General features: G+C 37.5%; 1 protein-coding gene and 1 long non-coding RNA gene across 4 annotated transcripts; one reads left to right on the forward strand and one right to left on the reverse strand.

Annotated features, from left to right (window-relative positions):
* Nucleotides 1–14,596: 14,596 nt before the first annotated feature.
* Nucleotides 14,597–16,730, reverse strand: LOC121904028. The gene is made up of 2 exons (XR_006098159.1): nucleotides 16,245–16,730; nucleotides 14,597–15,107 (listed from the first exon to the last, which is right to left on the reverse strand). It is a non-coding gene; the product is annotated as an uncharacterized LOC121904028 (long non-coding RNA).
* Nucleotides 15,669–20,993, forward strand: si:dkey-193c22.1 (uncharacterized protein LOC567837 homolog). 3 transcript variants are annotated; one of them, XM_042421515.1, is made up of 9 exons: nucleotides 15,669–16,074; nucleotides 17,763–17,790; nucleotides 17,907–18,056; nucleotides 18,146–18,266; nucleotides 18,460–18,672; nucleotides 18,875–18,958; nucleotides 19,487–19,628; nucleotides 19,908–20,070; nucleotides 20,205–20,993. In XM_042421515.1, coding segments are annotated over exons 2-9 (1,110 nt in total). In that variant the 5' UTR covers nucleotides 15,669–16,074; nucleotides 17,763–17,788; the 3' UTR covers nucleotides 20,440–20,993. The 3 variants fall into 3 exon arrangements, with proteins under 3 accessions (XP_042277449.1, XP_042277448.1, XP_042277450.1); XM_042421514.1 differs by having other exon boundaries at nucleotides 15,670–15,974; XM_042421516.1 differs by lacking the exon at nucleotides 15,669–16,074 and adding an exon at nucleotides 16,737–16,757.
* Nucleotides 20,994–21,977: the final 984 nt, after the last annotated feature.

Below are 21,977 nucleotides of genomic sequence, written 5' to 3' on the forward strand. Positions count from 1 at the left end.
TATAAATAAAGATGCTCATTTCCATATATATTTATACTATATTTTTCTTCTGGGACTCCACCAGAGTAGCTTTGCATGATTCACAATTCAAAAAACTACTTATTTATCTTATACTGGCCTTTTATGAAGCCCCTCAGTTCAATCTTTGTCTCTTTAACAGGCAGTCTTATCTCCTGTCTCTTCAAGGTCCCCCTCCTGATGAACCCACTCTGTTCTGATTGGGCAGCTTCAGGAAGCCTAGCGAGGGGTAGCACATATCAGAAGTGTGTTAAGTTATTTCCAATGAAAACCCAAGATCTCCTGTTTCATTGCTTCATATTAAAAGCTATTAAATGACTAAATAATGGGAGACTTTTATTGTGAAGAATTTATAATAAATTAAACATGTTCACCACTTAATTATTAGAGCTTCATAGGCAGTGCTACTCTTCAATAAAAACAGTTCTACAAAACAAGATGTGAGATATTTGGAGCTCTTTGTTCAGTGGCTCGGTTAGAAATAATGCATGGGGGAATAGTACAAGCAGGAACAGCCACAGTGATGATGTTTGATGACGAGCTGCAGATGACCAGCACACCTCCAACAACTAAACAATTTATTTTACTTTGCCCTGCTGTGTAATGGAAAAACACTCACAGCGTGCCTGCATTACTCGAGTCATGGCTCGGCATGACTACCCCCAAAATAATGGCAAAATGCCATAATGTTAGCAGAGTGGAGCAGTGAACTCATGCACTGTGTGGAGCAGATCACACAGATCAAGATCAAGAGTTGACGTCAGCCTGGTTTGAAAGTAGAAAACGCGGGAAACCAAGCGCTCGGAGCAGTCTGGAGCCGGTGCTTTTTTAATCACAGGGATTACTTCTACATACATTTACCTCATTATTTGACAGGCCATTCCCTGACCTAAACCATGTGGTTATTATTGTAACCATCACGACAAAGGTCCCCTGACCTTAATGAAGTAGTAATTTTAACCCAAATCATGCTCTTTCTCTAAACTTAACCAAGTTGTCTTGTGCCTAAACCATAGACTGTATATAAAGATGTAGCAAGGTGTGACATCACCCATTGGTTTGCAATGGAGCGAGTTTGAAGCCCACAGTTGCTGTTTATGGTCAGCGCCATCTTTTCCATTTGGAGCCAGGACCTTCCAAATAAGGAGTGTGGGATGTTGCCTTCAGTGCTCTAGAAACACACCCATCTAACACGAGCTTACTGAACTCCGAGCAGTGCACACTTGGGCTAAAATTACCTAACTGACATGGCACGGTACTGGAGCCAGCATCTAGTGGCCATCGGTGGCATTACACTTTAAAATAGAAGATCGTGAGAGGTGTGACTTTGGTTTGTATTGGAGCCGGTTTGAAGCCCAGAGTTGCTGTTTATGGTCGGCACCATTTTCCATTTGGAGTCCGGACCTTCCAAATAAGGAGTGCAGGGTGTTGCCTTCAGTGCTCTGGAAGCACAATCCACCTTGGACTGAAGCTAACATGAGCTTACTGAACTCCGAGTGGTGCATAATTGGGCTAAAATTACCTAACTAACACAGCAGGTACAGTATTCTTATCAAGTAACATTAAACTTACCGAAATATTGTAACAATAGTCTGACTCAGTGCGAATCCAGGAGCGGGGCAGAACAGTAGGTGAGCAAACTGTCAATCACAGCTGTAAGTTGACGTCCACACAGCAGACATCAAAGCTATGATTCGTCTTGGAAGGGTTTTGGAAGGCACAGACAAGTGATACTGTTCTGTAGATTGTAGCATTGGATCAAATGCCTATACGTGTTGTTGTAGATGGCAAGGACAAACAAATTTTGTTGTTTTATTTGCAGAACTTGTGGCTTTCATCAGTCTAAGCAGTACATTGTCAGCCTCAGTTGTACAAGTCACTAGGGGTGTAACTGGGATATTGTCTAGTCTGCTTCATTTCCTTGATAAAGTTTTTTTCTACTGCCTTTTATACCCCATGTACATTTAGCTGCCAACAAAATATTCAAAATCGTATTTTAACCATGTACCTGAACTTATTAAATAAAAAAGGATTAACATGCTATCAAACCTGCAGTAATTATATTAACAAGCATGTTTTCATATGAGTTTGGAATCAATGGCAACTTAACTTTAGGACTAAAAGGGAGGTGGGGTAAGGCTTCAAGAGAGAATTAAATGTTTTGAAAGTGAGAAGAGTCGGTTACTCTTCTTGGCCTTTTGATAACCCTACTCAACATGTGATGAAACAACATAATGACCTCTGTGTTTCTGGTAGATATAATAAACCATGTTGTGTTATTTTAGCAGTGAGAAAACGTTTCAATATCAGTTAGGTGATGGGAAAATGCACTCTCTGGAACATTTGGCATCATTTCAGTTCATTGTTGATTCTTACAGTGTCTAGTAGTAGGGAAAGTTGACGTTCTGCAAAGGTGAAACTATGCAGTTGGACAAAGACATCTCTGTGAAAGATAACTCGGCGCACCCGCAGACTCACTGGGAAGTTTTACCTTCATTTAATCCAGAGCATTACAGCACAGGACCTTTTGTGAACCTCATGATATGACTTTCTTACTGTTTGTAAGACCAGTGTTGGGCAAGTTTCTTGAACATTGTAATAATAAACACATTATACATATTACTAATTTAAAAAGTAATTATATTTCTTTACTAATAACTCAACAGCAAAAGTAATTAGTGACATTACACAACCTCAAAGCCTTCATACCCTCATGTTAAATCTTCTCTATTTAACACATGTAGAAAAAGCAGCTAGCCAACAGTTTGGTGGTATTTACTACCATCAACAGTTAGCGCAGCATTAGCCCCAGTGATCCTTTACCAGTGGTTAATGTTAACAAGCCAGCTAAGAAGACAAAACATTCAAATAAAACAACTTTGGAGTTAGCTGGAGTCACAGTTCTCCTCTCGTGAGAGGTGTGACTTTGGTTTGTATTGGAGCCGGTTTGAAGCCCAGAGTTGCTATTTATGGTCGGCAACATCTTTTCCGTTTGGAGCCAGGACCTTCCAAATAAGGAGTGTGGGGTGTTGCCTTTCACGCTCTAGAAACACACAAATCTACCTTGGAATGAAGCTAACACAAGCTTACTGAACCCCGAGCAGTGCACATTTGGGCTAAAGTTACCTAACTAACACGGCACGGTACTGGAGCCAGCATCTAGTGGCCATCGGTGGCATTACACTTTAAGATACTTCCACATTGGCTTCAGCCTCAAGCCATGGTAGTTGCCGCTTGGTCCCCACACCTCCAGCTCCCGTGTCAAGCTAGCATACACTGGACCAGTCTGTCCACTCAATGCACAGAACAAACTGATATCAACCCTCCATCAAACTGTAAGGTGGCAAACAAGTCAACCCCCAAACTGTCTAATTGTCTATCTAATTTAATTACAGAATTTCAAATTATAATCCCTATAACACTACTTGTTATTGAAAAAAGGAATAACATTACTGTAACACATTTGTAATGAAACAATCTGATTTCTAGCAACACCAACATTGCTTATTTTATGAAGAAAAATCTCTTGCTTTGAGTCCACATTCCATATCCTGATAAGAAGACAAAATAAGCTTGCGGGACACTGCGGGAAAACAAATGTTTCATCATACAACATCATGTGTTGGTGCAAGATGAAAATGTTCCCATTACTTCCTGAACATGTTGTCTGTAATAGTTTTGAAGAATCAACATGTGAAATGCCCTCAAATGTTCTAAGTGTCTGAGGAAGAACACTGTGTACAACGTCAGGTGTGACGTGGTTAAAGATTATGAAAATGCACAATGATACCCTGTGTGGCTTTGTGAAAATGTGTTAAGTTCCCTGGATAAGATTCCAAGGCTGTGAGAAACCTCCAGAACATGAGTCACAATGAGCCGGATTAAACAGTTACCTATGTTTTAAGATTTTGTAATGTTCTTATGTGGGATTGGGTTGAATGTTAAGCTCTCTCAGCAAGATAAAATCCAGCATTTTTCTCTAATAACGTGGTTTGCAAAACAGAGAGGCGTTGTGGCCATAAAGATAATTCTGTATCTGTTATAAGGAAGCAATTTCTGACTTTCCTCCTTTTCCCTGTCACCTGAGCTCCACACCCATTTACACACCTGCTCCTTATTCCCACATCAAGCCACGTCTCTCATCAATCCCATCTGCTGATGAACCTTGGCCAGACTATTATTGTGCTACCATAGCGTTCATGTGCTTGTTCTGTTCTTTTTGCCTGTTTGTTCATGATCTGTCTGTTTTATTAGGGGTTTTGATGCTGTTTGCCTTCTCTCCTTTTGGACTTTTGGCCTCAATGAATGACCACCAGTTGCTGATCTATTTTCTGAACATTAACCGAATGTAAACCTCTTTTTAACCTTAACTCCTCTCCCTTTGAGTCCACATGACGTTTATAAGAAACATCACAGAATACACTTGTGTTTTTTATGTATGATAATTAAAAAAATCAACTGTAAGCAGTTTGATTGAATCCATCCGAAGTTTGAAACTACCTTTCATGGCCTTTGAATTATAATGTTCTATCTGACATTTTGTCAAAAATTGGTCACATGAAATTATTCTTTAAGTTAACATTTTGGGTAGGTTTATTTGTTTATTTTTTGTTTTCTGCATTATTGGCCCTAAAATTTGAGAAAAGAAAAGGTTATATCTCAAAAATTCAATCTCTAACTTGGTGCTATAAGGCTCCAACTGCAAAGCACCGGTCAGCACTAGAAATGTAGTTGGACCAATCAGGTTCCTGCTGCTTTACCATGTGACCTCACTGCTCTGTGACTGTGGTTAATGGAGCTGAAAAGATCATGAAATGTTGCTCAATCTTAAATTTTGAAACCTCAGAATTGATTATTTTATGGAAATTTTGATGAAGGACACTGTTACAAATGCCAACTGTGTTAAAAGTCAGACTTATCTTGTTTGGACATTTTTGTGACCTGATGATAACTGAGTTTGTGTCTGATGATATAACTTGTGTCCTGCAGCTGACACAATGATGACATTCAGAGCTCAGACACCAACAGCAACCTCAGTTTGTCCAGACAAAAAAGAAATAAATTTGGGAGAAGAAAAAGACAAGAAAGACTCTGGAAAGAAGAACAGACAAAGAAGACAACAGCAATATAAAGTTGAACAAGGAGAGAAAATATCAGTAAATTAATTGAGAAACATTTTTTAATGTTCTTTCAAATTGTCTTTTGGTGTTGGAAAAACTTTATGAACTATATTATCAGTTCAAATCTGCAAGTGAAAACCAAATGTAGTTATGTCTAAATTTTAAACACGCAGCTTAATTGTTGTCTGTGCCCAAATATCTTAAACCACAACTCCCTTCAGTAGTTCATACTTTGATTTTGTGTATTAAAACAAAATCAGATTAATCTGTCTACTTTTTTTGAACAAAATCATTGCTTTCTGTGAAGCCTTAGCAGATAAAATTTTTAATCCCAAATGAAAAATGAGTTCTCAGAATCAGAAGATTCAATCTGAAATCTACCTGATATAGAAAACCCTATTTAAAAATGTGATAGGATGGTTGAAAAAAAAAGCTAGTAGGTGGACCTTGAGTTCAGATGTTTTTTGGCAAGCTTCTGCTCAGCAGTTATGAGTTGCACTAAACCTTAAATGGTAGGTGCTGATTAACATTTGTTAAATTTGCTTTACTTTAAATGTTTTCTATTATAATTTTGCTTTTAAATGATGAGTGACAGGTTGCAATGCATGATGTAAGGCTCTAAGATACAATGAACTCCTCACATTGTGTCTTAAAAGCCTTTAATACAATATAAGAAGAAAGCAGGTTCAAATGTTAACTGAGGTCTGGTAAGTTAGTAATACAAAATATGAAAGACATGACAGGTGATTGTAAGGACTTGGCCTAATTTAAAGCCATTTACTAGTCATTTGGATGCAGATATTGTCATCACTTTACATATATGAGTAGATAAAAAAAATCCTGGTGTATTTTTTAATATTTTATTTGGAGTTCAATAGTGCATGATTAACTTTTCATCAGTGTGAAACACTTACTATGTATGATGGTAGAAAGTGAGGTTCCTCTCTCTCTGCTCTGAGGGATTCATATACCTAAATGTCAGCATGCCTGAGACAGAGCTCAGTCTCTGAAGTGTCAGCTCTGTCTCTCGTTGTTAGCCTTTGCGGTGCGCGCTCCATGACAATGCAGATCAAAGAGTACAGTGCCGGAGTCATTAACTCGCTCCCCCTTGTTCTCCTCACTGAGGCTTTTGTTCCCATGGAGTTCTCTGAGGAATCTAGTCTCTGGACAAATGAAGAGCCGTGTCCAGTTCTGTTCTGTGCGAGGCAGTGTGAAGGCCAAGCCAGAATAGTTTGGTGAAAGTTACACCGGTATTTATGCTGGAATTATATACTGACATTTTTGTGTAAAGAAAATCTATAAAATACATTAGCTTACCTCAATTTGAATGTTTATGTATGCCAGCTCCACAGTATTTGATACTGGTACAGACTGTGGAAAGAATGTCTTAGATCTTAGCTGTGAACGCTGCACGCAGTGAACTGAAAAGCAAACAAAAGAAGCTGAATTGAAACATACCAAGCTCAGACTATCCTATATTATTGTTACGGCAGGTGTGTGTGTTTGTGTGCGTGTGTGTGTGTGTGTGTGTGTGTGTGTGTGTGTGTGTGTGTGTGTGTGTGTGTGTGTCATACCTTTTTTAAACAACCAAAAAAAAAGGAACTAAAATATGGCATCGAAAACACATATCAGCTATCGGTAATTTGTTTGTTGGATTCCTACATGTTGTTATATGGTGATGTGCGTCAGTGAATTAATTTTATAAACCAGTTGTCCAGTTCAAGGACATAGGAGACTGGAGCCAATTTCAACATGTACTAAGAGAGGTGACGTACACGTTGTACAGGTCACTAAACTTTAATGGGTTACATGCAAGCAGGCAAACAGAAACATACACTCGAATTAGTCTCTAGTTCAGAGAATCAAAACTAGAAAACTAACGCAGACACGAGAAAAACATGTAAACTCCACAGAGAAAGGCCTCGCTGGTTCTCCTTGCAATGAGGATGACTGGATTAACCTGCTAGGGAGGCCTGGGGCGAAAAATGAGCTGCTGAGCCGTTAATCCCTTGTTCCTCCAGCTTTCTGTGCAATGAGTACAATTTTTGTATGCCTCTGGTCTCTGATTTGCAGGTGTGGAAGTTTGATTAAGCATATTAATTTAGGAATATGCAACATAAAACAAAATGTTGACACCCTCTTCAAGACAGGACAACAAGATCAGAAAATGCATTACCCACCATAAGGCCCTTATCGTGTTGATTATGCGCATTAGTGCTGCATGTGCCCAAACTAACGAGCCAGTTGATACACAATGAGCTTGGATGCTTTTGGGGCACTCAGTTGTTACCTGTTTGGTAACAACCTTGGCTGTAAGGTGACTAAGCCTCTAAGTACTAATCCTCTTTGGTGATGCATTTTCATGTGAATAACTGGCCAAAAATAAGTAGGACACTCTTTAGATATATCCAGTGCAGCTACAATAAAGTTTGATATCAGGAAATGTGAGAATCATGTCTTTTGTTTAAGTCTCAGAATATTTAAAGGCATACAGGAGGAAACTCCTCCATACAAGAGACAGAAACAACAGGTTCTAACTTTACAGCAGATTCAGTAGAGCCCAATGTAATGCAGCTGTGAGACATGTTACAGTTTGAGTAAGGAGCACAGCCGCGTTCTTAGACACGTAACACACACAGCTGAACTGTCACCATGTCAGCCTATTTATATGCTGTTAGTAGGTTCGCCTTTTGATTTAAAGAAATTCTTCTCTGCAAAGGGTGTCAGAATTCACAGTAACTGAAGTAAAAGAAGATGAGACAGGTTGAAGGCAAGGGGAACATCACATCAAATATTGATAATATATGACAGAGTAGGGTGTGTTTTTCTTCTTTTGAAAGGCTCGGTCAAATGGTTTTCAAATTAGGATGTTATCCTTGGATGTGATTTTTTTACATATAGGAACCGAAAACTTGACATGTACATTCTTCTCTGCTGAGAAAGGGATGTTTTCATGTGTCATTCAGCATTTCTCACAGCTTTCAGGTGGCTGTTAGGTAACATGTCTCTGCATGCATGTGTTTTTTTTGTTTTTTTTTACTCCACTCCATAAGGTGATCAGTCATGTCAGGTTCTGAATATTCCAGAGTTTTTGGAGGGCTGCAGATTGGAGGGAAGCTCTTACCTTCTGTTGACTCAGTCAGTGCTGGAAAGAGACATGACGCACTGAAACTTGACTCCTTGCACTCCGCAAAGAGCTTGGACTATATAAAGACGAAACTGTTGCCACAAGGTACATCTGAACCCCCTCAACCTGTGCACTTACGCGCACACACGCCATCACACACGTGCACATCTACTTATCATTTATTTGCTTAGTCAGTTTCCCTATCAACTGCCTTATCTTCCCAAACATCTTCACTCTTTTTTTTCTAAAGAATGCACTCTTGAGCATCCTCAAAGGCTTGTTAGCATTCATCTGGTGCATCTGACAAGAATGGCCACTCTGTTTCTCTCCAATCAATCAGAGGGCCCCCTGAAAAACCGCATCGCCCTCTGAGCGCCAACACCTCTGTCTTCGCTGCTCTTCTGGCGTCTGCAGGACTCGGGGTGTGATTCCGGGCACTGGGATACCTAGAAACTGGGCCTTGTGGTCAGTGCCAGTTTCCATGGTTCCCCCCTGTCAAAGGGACGTTCTTTTCTGGGTCTGGTGTGTTTGTGAAGTCCCCGTGAAAAGATGGCTCTGTGTCCTGAGGTCCCGAGTCCACCGGCAGCAGAATTCCTCTGTGACTCTGGCTGAGTTGGGGTTGTGCAGCACAGCGGATGGAAGGGAAAGTGGGGGGAGAAAAACAGAAGCAGCATGTTTGGGTTCTGGCTCCGTGCCACGCATCAGTTAGCCGCTCCGGGGACTGGGTCACAGAAGGGGTTCACAGGAGGGAAGTAAACAGGCCAGTGTATACACATTTACACCAGCAAACACACATTCATCAGTGAAGACACAAGTAGATATCTGTGCATGTTGTGCATCCTGCCATTTAGAGTTTCCATTCATAATCTGTGAAAGATTGAGCACCAATTTTCACACAGGTGAACAAACAAACCCCCTTTAGATATATCATAATATACTTCAAAAATCTTTCATATGAAGATTTATTCACATCTTAGGGCTTAGGTTGAATTTTTTTGCAGTGTAGTTTGCTTATTTACATATTTTCACAGTGTAGTTTTCGTGTGAGTCATTGGCTATTGGCACTCCCTGCTTCATTGTTTTGTCACATGTGAGGGTCTATATACACACAGAGTAGGAAGCTTCTGTTTAAACACCCACAGTGACTCACAGGAAGGAGAGGCGGAGAAGCCATCCATAAGTGAAACTACACACATTGGATTCCCAGACATTTGTGAAAATATTTCTCATGAAACTAGGAAAACTACTATCTCTCTGATATGTTTCTTGTGAACCAAAATAAACCTGAGAACACTGACGTCAAGAATTTAATACTTTTTTTCACTGGAAGGAATAAATCCACTCATTCTCACTCATGCTTAGTCACAAAACATGATACCAGCAAATCACTGCACATCAGATATCTTCGTCCCTGCTTCTTACAGTAAACGGAATATGCAGTCCCAAGTTTTGAATAGCAGCTGACTTGACATCCTTGTGTTACAAAAGCACAATTGTCCCAGGCTGGTATGTGTCATAGAGTCTGATTTCAAAATGACAACCAGTATCACTTGCCCATCCAGTTACAGCAGTGAACTACTCACACCTTACAGCTCTACAAGCTCCACAATTAATTTCTTGATATTCTTGAGATTTGTCTATTTCTTTTCAAGTGTCAGGTTTCATTATTAATTGAATGTGCAGTTCAAACACAATTACCAACAGACTAAACAATACTGTGCTGAAGTAGTACTTGGGAATTTAACATCATGAAACCTCAGCCACCTGATGGCTGCACTGATAATGGGCATAGTCATGAAAGCATGTAGGAAACCTGTTGTGATTTCAGCTTCCTATCTTGATTCTGTATCTCAATTATGTGCAGCCAACATGTGTTAGTAATCGCCAAGGAGACCTGCGCCACAAAAGACTGTTTCCCTTTTTCCTGCTGACGTTTTCTCTTGCCATTGTGATCTTGAGAGGATATTTAGTGGTAAGATTATAAGAATTTTTAGTCATTTAAACTGGAATAGAGCTGCAATGATTAGTAAACGATAAGTTGATCAAGAAAAAAATTAATCAGCAACTATTTTGATGATTTATTTCTTTCATTAGAATTTAGAAGAAAAAATGCCCAAATTCTCTGGTTTCAGCTTCTTAAATGTGAATATTTTCTGGGGTCTTTATCCCTCTGTGATACTAAACTGAATATTTTTGGGTTGTTGTTTGACTAGAACAAAATATTTTAGGTTACATTTTGGGCTTCGAGAAACAGTGATTGACACCTTTCACCATTTTCTGACATTTTGTAACCCAAACAACTAATCGATTAATCGAGGAAATAACAAGCAGAAGAATTGATAATGAAAATGATTGATGATTGTTGATTGCAGCTCTTGACTCCTGGAGTCAATTAGACCAAAAAAGGTACATAACTAAACCATTAAAATCTCAATAACTCATTTCAAATTATACTGTCAATCACTATGGAAGATCTCTGACTGACTGATGCTGTCATTGATAATAAAAAAATATTATATCCTTTTGTATCTCAAAAAGCTGAACACTGATGAAAATGACAATGAGTTTTCTGAACGATTTGACAGCATCAGCTCGTCTCGCTCCGGGACACTTCAGCAGGACAGTTGTTAGCTGTCACGGTGGCCTGAGGCTGCTGGGCTTTCCTGTTGAAGGACATGAAGTGTGATGGTTCACTCTGCTTCCCTGCAGCATCCGAGGTGTCACTCAAGCTCTGATTTGATATGAAAGGCTGATGAGCAAAAAAAAAAACCCATGATGGATGTGACATTCTGCCACTGATTTTCAGCATTTGTACACTTTCCTTTAACCCTGGCATGCAGAGAGTTGCTGACGGTTGTTTTACAATCTACCTATTCTTTTTGAAATTTTCTTAAAATAAAATGATGTTAACACTTCTAATGCTTTTTCCACCATCACATGTTCCAAGTTCTCCTCTGTGCCTACACAGAAAATAGGCTTGTGTACGTCAATTGTTATTATCTTAATACCACTGTGCATACAATAACTCCCTTAAGGATAATATCATTCTTAAACAGGCAGGGGAAAATGCTGTGAATTTTCACCACAGCATTCAAAACGGGCTGACTCCGCTCCTACTGTCAGCTGAATGCCTGACTTTGCACTCACTGAACGGCTCCGTTTCCACTGTGGCTTCTGAAAAAGCACCTGGGACTCCCCACATCGTGGCAGATGGAGGGAACAACCACACACCCACTCAGGGTTGGAGGCTCCGCTCCGTGGGGCCAAACATAACAATAACCCTCGGATTGGTCAGCGCTCCTGTGCTGCTCTGCTTTCAATGAATTTGCAGTGTTGAATCCAAGGTTTTCCATGGTCAGAGCCAATAAAACCTCTGTCCAGAACTACACTACACACTGTGACTTTTAAAGAGAATTATTTATTGGAGCAACACCGCCTTTCATTTAAAGTGGGTATCTAGTGGGGCCACCTGTGCAAAACAATATCTGTATTACTCTATTGTATGCATATTGGTGGTTTTGCAATAAACTTGAAACTTGCGTGCAAGGTGTAGACCTGTGTGAACTTCAATGTAAAACAAACAATCCTCACATATTAATTCACTATTTGTTTTGTGTTTAGTCTCCTTTTCATAAGGTAGATACCATTGGGCTGAATTATTGCGGGCAAGACATTGAAGTGCAAGTGACAGAGTTCTTCCTCCCTCTGCTGGACATGTGCTGGCTGTACTGCTACCTTCTTAAATGTCACATTATTCCTGGGCAGTGGCAGTTAAATAGGGTTGGGAAGGTTATTCTGTTGCTGATTATAATTATCTCTCTCTAATTGTAATCAATAGTATCAAGTATTGGATTGGATTATTCTAGTGCCAATTTTGTTTAATTACTTAAGACTTACAGTTTTAAGGGTCCAGTGGACAACTACTTTGCAGATCATAAGTTTTTTTAAGACAGACAAATACAACAAAATACAACCACACACATAGAAAATAACAAATCACACAAAATCAAACATAAATCAACTCAGACATAATAGTCACACATTTACAACCAAACCTGAAAACAAAAAACAAAAAAGAGGAATTCTACATGTTCATTGTCATATATAAAATAATAACATTATGTGGAATATAAAGACAAATATATTTATAACAAAACACTTCTTACCCATTCTCAGCTACAATGAACTTTTCCCAGTGCTTAAGATAATTTGTGTCATTATATCTACTTGCTATATACCCTTACAAAATAAAGTAGCATTTTAGAAACATCCTAAATTGATTAATATTCACAGGATTCATCCGTTCAGTTTTAAAAATAAACATTTTAACATTATAATAACAATAATTTTGCAATTTGTTTCTGTAATATCACCCAGTACAACTGAGAAACGGCTCGGCTGGAAGTTGATTTCTGAACATATCTTTATTTGAATCTCCCTCCAAACGGCAGAAACAAAATGACAGAACCAGAACAAGTGATCTGTTGATTCAGATTCCAGAAAACAAACACAGCATTCATCCGACTTTGTAATGCTCCAAATCTTTAGCATTTTTCTTCAGTCATCAGTTGACTGTTACTCTCTCTCTGCAGTCATCGTTGAAATTAACAAAAAAAAAAATGTTTTGGTAATACTCGTGTCCCATGGACAATATTAGTAATCTGAAAGTAATCTCCATTTTTCAAAAGCCCATTTAATTTAATCTCTTTGTTTTATAAACCTTCTTCAACTGCAGACATTTTGACTGCGGACACACTGCTTATAGGACTTAATCATGCCCACCCACAGTAAGTATGACCCTTATAATGGATCAGAGTCCTGTGAAACACAAATTAAACAAGCTTGTATTCTGTTTTTGTATTACCTGAATGAAACATTTACACATTTACTGAAATAATAGACTGATGTTAATTATCTAACTCAAGCTGTTGATATTGGGATAAGAGAACATAAGCTTAATTTCCACAGCTATGCTGATGACATACAGCTTTATATTTCATTGGACCCAAGTGACAACCAAACCCTTTGCCATTTAAAAACTAGTCTGGCTGCAGTAAACAAGAGGACCAACTTTCTTAAATTAAATGGTGAAAAAACAGAAATATTATCAGTTGGTCCACAAACAAAAAGAGAACCAGTTAAATCAGAACTTATGAGCCTGGGCATTATCCGAGAGTCAGACTTAAATTTTAAATCTCACATAAAGAAGGTGACAAAAGCAGCTTTCTTTCATTTAAGAAATATTGTAAAGGTACAGCAGTTCATATCCCAGCAAGATGCTGTAAAACTTGTTCATGCATTCATTTCAAGTAGCTTAGATTACTGTAATGCTCTTTTCAGTGATCTTCCAAATCAATCCATTGATAAACTATAATTAATTCAGAACTCTGCTGCCAGGCTTTTAACTAGAACAAGAAAGAAAGAGCATATCACCCCAGTTTTAGCTAATCTGCACTGGCTCCCAGTGTCTTTTAGGACTGATTTTAAAGTTTTTTTACTTATTAACAAGGCTCTTAATGGTTTGGGACCGGCTTACATAACTAATTCTTTGTTGTTTTATAATCCTTCATGGCCTCTTAGATCCTCTGCTGCCAGCTCTGCCTTTTTCAAACTATGAACCAAAACTTTGGAGTTCCCTGTGCAAGGATATAAGAGATGCAAGCTCTGTGAACAATTGAAAACTTATTTATTCAACATTGCTTTTAACTAACTGTCACTCCTCCTTTGTTTTATTCTTATCTTTTACATATTTTATTGTTCTTATGCCTTCCTTTGTTTTATTTCTATCTTTCACATACTCTATCATTCTTATCATACTTGCTCTTGCTATTTGCTGCCTCTTTTGTTTGCTATTCATTTAATTTCTTGGATTAATTGTGCAGTATTTGCACTTGTTTTAGTTTGCCTTTTTTAATTTATTCTCGTTTCTTCATTTTATTGTAAAGCACTTTGATCTACACCCCTTGTATGAAAGGTGCTATATAAATAAAGTTGATGATAATAATAATAATAATTATTATTATTATTATTATTATTATTATTATTATTGTTGTTGTTGTTGTTGTTGTTGTTGTTGTTGTTGTTGTTGTTATTATTATTATTATTATTATTATTATTATTATTATTATGATGATGATGTATCAAATACATGACTATACACATGTATTATCTGTGTGCTTGGCATACATAGACAGCCCACATAAAGTCTTCCTTGTCCACTGAGATGTTAAACCTAATGGACCTTTTTTACAGCAGTTATTTTGATGTCATAGCAGGAAAAGCACATTAATAACAGTAATAACGACCGCTTTCACTAACATGAGTCAGTTCCAGGACTTTGGTACTGTCTTTAATTGAAAAGGCTTAATGGAACAGAGTAATCATTAATGGTTAATAGTTACACCATTTCCTTCTATGTCAAGTAATAATGATTCCCAAGGGAAAAGGCTGGTTTCTTCAGAATGATTTACAGGCAAAAGAAAGATAAAAGAAATTTCTAAATTGTAACCACCAGACCCTCTGCATAGGTTACACATTACAAATCATTCAAAACCTAACAGGTGACTATTAAAGAAAATATTAAGCAAACCCGTGGTGCTTGTTGTTTCTCACAATTGCACTGCTTCAGTAGGTCTGACTATAATAACAAACTAACAAATTGCTTAAGAAAAAAAGAATACATTAAAGAAATATATTCTTATTGTAGCTGATCCACATTTATTTATATGTATGTGAAGATTCTTAGTCATCCAGGTCATGGTATATCCAGAGGAGCTTAGTCAAGGGCAACTGGACTTGTTTTAAATTCTTCAAGATGTTTCACCTGTCATCCTTTTATGTAGCTGTAAGCAGATGATTATTAATGTATTTGACAGTGTGGAAGTGGAACCTGGCATATAAACAGCTAATGAATGACAATATAGTGAAACACAGTTGTAATAAAATATGTCTTAAAAAGGAGAATAAACACTTTAAAATGTCATATCTGCTTATAAATAAATTATAGTGTTATAAACATTAAATGTTCATATACTGCTAACAAGTGCTAGTGATATATTTTATTACTGTCAATTTGTGGTATATTTATTCAATCTAATGAACAATTCAAATTTGAAAGTTTAAAGTGACTATGCTTATAATTTCCATCCTCTTAACCTATATCTAGAGATTGTATTCAATACAAGCCTTTATCATGAGATGTGGGCCCTTAAAATATATATATATGTTATGAAATTAATAAAAATTAAAATTAAAATTTTGAATAAACATACTGCTGACAATCATTTCTATCTATATGCACGTCAAGTCGGATGATAACTAACAGCTTGAATTTCTGCCGTTTATATGAATGTGGATCGTTCTTTACTATGTAGTTCCGGAGTACTGCTGGAACAAAGATGTTGATGACAAGATAATAATCCCAAATATAATCTAAGTATAATGTTCATGGGCACCTGCGCGTGCAACTAATAAAAATAAAACGTTTTTTAAAATAATTATACATATAAAAAAAGTTATTCGGCTACTAACTAGATAAGATGTGAGTTACTTCTGACTATATTTCTTGGATAAACGCCGAATCGTTTTCGTGGCCAAACCAGAAGTTAACAGCGCTTAATTCTCTCGCTTCGCCGGTTCACCTCTGCGTGTGTCAGGCCGACACCTGACCGGCTGTTGGGAGGACATCCAAATACTCCGCTGAGGCTGAGGTCAGAGCATCGTCTACCATGAAACAATGAATTTTATAACAAAACCACGTTAGTCCGGGCATTGGCTGCGACGTTAGGTGCTATATTTGATTATATTATGGTATGTTGCCGTTGTCTTCGAGTGTGTTCCTAACATGTCTGCTGTTCCCTAAACAATGAAGAAACACAGAGCCGCAAAACATATAACGTTACGGAAACGGTGCGAACTGCAACCGTTCTTCTGACTGATATGTGTGTTCAAATTGAGACACAATTGTATAGCTAACTTACCTTAAACAGTAAACGGCAGCTGACAACAGATCTACTCCGCTTTGATACCATTCTAGCCGTACCTTTAGTGTGCAGCTAGCTAACATCACGCTGTACTGCGCCGGCAACGTTAATGTTATAAGCCTAACGTTATATCGTCGCGTTATGTGTTTTCTTTGTTATTTTTAGGCGGAGGATGAGCAGCACCGATGTGGCTTTTAACAAAAAAAAAATGAAAACACGGTGTAAATGTGTAAAGACACACTAAGGGGCGCTCTGGCACACGTAAACAAAACTGGGTACCAGCTTATAGTAAAGCACCCCCGTAAGCCATTTTTTTTCCCTCATGACCCGCCCTACTCTGCTTCTGATTGGCTAGTAATCGTTGCCTTCGTTGTTTTGATTGGTTAGGTGTAGATATGAAGAGTGAGATTGGGTAGGGTTAGGGTAAGAATATCAGGTTAAGCCAATCAGAGGCAGAGTAAGGCGGGTCATGACTTCACCATCCTAGGAAAAAAATCGCTACCCGTAAAGGTGTGTACTTTGTAACTAATAGCTGTATTAGTATTGGTTAATACTAATCTTAATAGTATTTTTTACAGTCTATGGTTATTAGCGAATTTACTTATGCTTTATATATAAGTCATAAGCCATCAATTAGAGCAACTTTCGGGTTTTCCAGGTTGTGAAAAATCGTTCTTAAAGTCATGAAGTTATTAATAAACTGTATCAAGTGTCTCACTTTCTAATAAGCCATCATGTCTTCAGTTACAAATGCTAATATAAGCCAACACTGAAAAACTGTATTTAAACTGTAATTATAAATGTTAATAATATTTTTTATAACAGCCCATCAATTATTTAAGTGTAAATGGAGATAAATAGATTTTCATCGAAAAGCTCTGCAGCATTTTTCCAAAAGGTCAGGGGTCTTACAATCCATTGAAGCATCTACCTGATCACCTAAAGGGCTAAGAAGACTAACACCTTATTATTTTCATAATTGATCAATCTGTTGATTATTTTCTAAATTAATCGATTAGTTGTTTGGGCCATAAAATGTCAGAAAATGGTGAAAATGTCGATCACTGTTTCCTAAAGCCTAAGATGACGTTCTCAGATGTCTAGTTTTGTCCCGACCAACAGTCCACAACCCAAAGATATTAGTTTACTATCGTTGAGGACTAAAGAAATCAAAAACTGTTCCTATTTGAGAAGCTGGAATCAGAGAATTTGGAAATTTTCCTCATAAAGAATGACTCAAAATAATGAATCGATTATAAAAATAGTTACCAATTGATTCAATAGTTGGCAACTAATTGATTATTTGACTAATTGTTGCAGCAGTCAGAGATCTTTTCATAACCATTAATAATGCCATTAATTAAAACTTACAAACCATTTACAAAGGACGCTCTATTAGAACATGAGCTCAAAAACTGCAAATACAATATAATTCTTTTGTGTGTCTGATAACTATATAACAACAGATTTTCCTGTTTCTTACATTCTGTGTCCTTAATCTTTTGATTTCTGTAGGTGAGGCACCCAGACTGAACTACAACATGTAAGAGCCTCATATACATTTTAAATAAGTTTGAGTAACATTACATTGAATGTTAATTTCCTAACCCTAACCTTAACCCTTTTTAAGCTAATGTCTTTTGTTTTTTATTTTTGAAGGTCAGGGTTGAAATACCACGTCTCTCTGCCTGTGGCTGTGGGCGCCCTATTGGTGGGTCTTCCATACTCCATCTCTCTAGCGGCCCAGTGGCTATATGGCTGGCCCAATAAGCCTGGATATAAGAAATACGTAGAAGCTCTAAAACCAAGGTAACTTGTGAAATACTATATATCTGTTTTTTCCCTGTGAAATACAATTTAGTTATAAGTTCTGACTTACTGTTTCCCTTCTCAATCAGGCGAATATACTGTTTGACCAGAGCTGTGCTGGAAACACTTAAATACCTACAGTATGGGAGACTTTACTTTCAGTGGAAGTCATGGTACAAGAATGACGAAAACCGTAAGCATTATGAGAAGGTGTGTTAAGGATAAGTTAGAAAAACCTGCTTGTTGTCATGTATGTGTCTTTATGTAGATCATGTATGTTAGAGACCACACATTCCAGTGTTATTGTTTCTAGAAAATGTTGTCAGTCTATGAAACACTCTATGTAATACATGTAACAGTTTGTGATAAAAGTCTCCATTTTGTCTGTCTGGATACTTGAAAGGGCATCACATTTGGTCGTCGAAGCAACAAACTGGACCTGTACCATCCGCCCAGGTTGGGTAAGTCTGAGGATGTGCCGGCACCATTGGTCATTTTCATCTACGGAGGTGCATGGGGCTCTGGAGAAAGAGCCATTTACTGTTTGTTGGCCAGACAGATGGCTGAAGAACTAAGTGCAACTGTCATATGTCCCGACTACTGCACATATCCAAAGGTAAGAGTTTAGAACAACACACAGTAGTCTTGTTGGCATTTGATAAGATTTCTAGCTCATACTGTATGACTGAAATATGAAATGTTCTTCTCATACATCCGTGAACTGTAGGCTAGAATTATACCCACATGATAGATAAGAAATTTAATTAGAAATGTTAGTGTGGTATCTGAACTGACTTCTACTTTCATCTGATCGCCAGGGGAATGTTTTAGGGATGGTACAGGATATTGCTGACTGCTTGGTTTGGGCCCAAGAGAGTGGACAGAAGTTCAACTTTGACAAAGTAAGAAACATCTTTTAACTGTTCTGTAGAAATTCAGGAAAGGGCTGATTATAATGGCAAGATTGACCGTTCTTTCTATGTGAATCCTCAAAAGAAGAAAATCTTTTAAACCTTCTATGAAATGAGACTCGTCATGTCATCGCATACATGAAGCCTACAGGCACAGTATCACAGTATTTCACAATCCCTTTCAATATCACATAATCTTTGCAGATAACAGTCCAATCTCAGAAGAAAATTATGATCTTAAAGTATTTTCATGGGACATTTTTAAGCCTGAGGTTTAACATAACTAATTTCTAAAAACTCTTCAATTTAATAACACTGACCCATATATTTCTAATGTACTAACATGTGAAAATATTTATATTTTGTTGGAGAATACTTTCATTTAAGTTGGGGTTTTTTTTTAGACATTTTGCCATCATTCTGCACATCCACATTCACCCAGTGTTACTGCTGAAGGTTGCTAACATGTCAGTACAAGCATGTTGTTCATTCTCTGTCTCATTCTTCTTTCTTTTACAGGACAACATAGTGTTAATTGGCCATTCAGCTGGTGCACATTTGTGTGCACTGACCACACTGTTTCTCACTGACTCAAGAGAGGAGCTTTTCATAGAGGCAACCAAGCAGCAGGACATTACACTTGCAATAAGAGGAGTTATTGGTAAGTAAGTTTGTATTGCCAACAGTTTTATGCTAAAAAATGTATGTGTGGCTCAAAGATGTTTTCTGCCTTTGAATTATTTGGTGGTGGTTTTATCGCCTTTTCCATGACCTGAGGGCATTTGACAACATTTCTAACAGCTGCTCAAGCTTAAAGCAAAGGTCTTCAAATACAGTTTTTCAAAAAGAAAAGAATAGTAGATTTGCTTTTTTCATATTTCCGTCAAAACCGATGTTCATGTGAATGAGTTAGCTTGTCTCTTTTGCATTTCCTGAACAGGTCTTAGTGGCGTCTACAACATCATGGACCATTACGAGCACGAGCAGAAGCGAGCGATTGAATACGTTTCCACCATGCACAAAGCCATGAATGGCGTAGAGAACTTCCCGTACTACTCGCCCACACACATGCTGCAGAAGTTGAGCCAGGACAAACTGAACAGGTGTGACGATACAACAGCTGAGACTTTATTTCTTATCTTCAACAGCAATGGAAGCATTTGTTTTTTTTATTTATTTTTTGCAGTATCAATATGAAAATGTTTTAGCTATAGTCTTCTCTTGTCTCCATTTACAGAGTGCCTCCATTCGCTTTGCTCCACGGTACCAGTGACATTATCGTACCCGTTGAATCTTCCACAAAGTTCTCTGAGCTCCTCACCTCGCTGTCTGTGCGGGTGTCGCTCTACCTGCTGCCCAGAGTCGACCACACTGAGATCGTCACCGACCTCATGGCGTCAGACAGACGCTTCTACCATCCCATCTACAGCTGTATCAAACAGGAGTACAGAAAACTTCTGGGAACCTGCTGACGTCCCATCAGATCATCCGTTCATCATTTATATTTACTGATTGTGCCATACACTTGATTTGTTTACAGTAACTGCTCTAATACCTCAAAGTGTATTATATTTAGCCTTGATTTCAACTTGATTCTTTTCAATTGTAATTCAATAATTCAATAATAGTTCATCATTTAGCCATCTGTTTGTGTGTGTGTGTGTGTGTGTGTGTGTGTGTAATTGAGTAAATCCAGGAGTCGCTTTTCTAATCATTTATAATGTATGGTCTGGAATCTCTTTTTTCTTAATGGATGGTAATCTGGATAACATCATACTCAGACTTTATAAGTGAAAGGTATCATGAAGTACAAACTTTATAATGAAAAATACATGAATACGTGTAGTATTAACATTGAAGTCCTGCTACTGAAGTCTTCAATTGAAGTGACAACATTTTGATTCATGAACTTGCCTGTTTATTTAATATAAAATATTTTCTTGACTGTAACATCTTGTTCTTACTATTTATTGATCTTTGAAAAGAACAGACATTAAACCCACCAGAAGGAACTGGTAACACTTTTCTCCTCGCCTTGGGTCTTTTAATTGTCCACAGATCTCTCACAATTTTATGCTTAATAAATCAAGGTGCAGTGTTTGACTTGTATTAAAGTTGTATATCTGATCCGTGTTGTACATACATACAGTACTAATCTACTAGAGTAAGAATTTGGTATATGTAGGCAGTACAGCAAACCCTGAAATACACATTGGTTTAAAAATAAATGAAGGCAGTAACATGTAAGACACAATGCACAAATATGCATTTATGAGCATCAATTAAAGATTTTTCTACTGGTACAGTCAGCTTCCGGGGCTGATCCAGCATTACAAAAGATAGTAATCATAATTTTCCTTATTCATAATTCATAATTTTGACTTATTATAGTAGCAGCAGAAGTAGGAGTAATAGAAATAGTGCTAACACGAGTAGTAATGAAGTTAGTAACACTAGATGTAAAAGCAATAGTATTAAAAGTAGTAGCTCTTGCAATAACAGCAAGTAGCTAGTAATGTACAACAAAAGTGATAATAGTAATAGGAGTTGGTATATTTTTATCTTAACTTTCTACTTACTTTTAGTGGGCTCAACCATAATGTAGAAATATATTAATTTGCCATAATTCCTCTATTTAAACCGTCCCACCACCTTTTACTGACATTTTATTACTATTGTTTTATGACCATTGGATATCAACCTTGCAGCAAGGCCTGGCTCATATATATATATATATATATATATATATATATATATTTATGTGTGTGTGTGTGTGTGTGTGTGTATACTGGCTCAAATATATATACTATATATATACAAATATATATAAACCCCTCATCCCAATAGTGCATGACACTTTAAATTGGGACCCATGGCAAACATGAACTCAGTTAACAGTTCCATCTATTAAAACTGCATAGGCGGAATTAGGTGCTTTTGACTGGGGTCCCCTAGGACCCCAATACATCGGTATTTTTAAAAAAGCACTAATTGAAACAGAAATGGGAAA

This window comes from Thunnus maccoyii, chromosome 9, assembly GCF_910596095.1.
Source record: "Thunnus maccoyii chromosome 9, fThuMac1.1, whole genome shotgun sequence".
In the NCBI taxonomy this organism is placed as follows: domain Eukaryota; kingdom Metazoa; phylum Chordata; class Actinopteri; order Scombriformes; family Scombridae; genus Thunnus; species Thunnus maccoyii.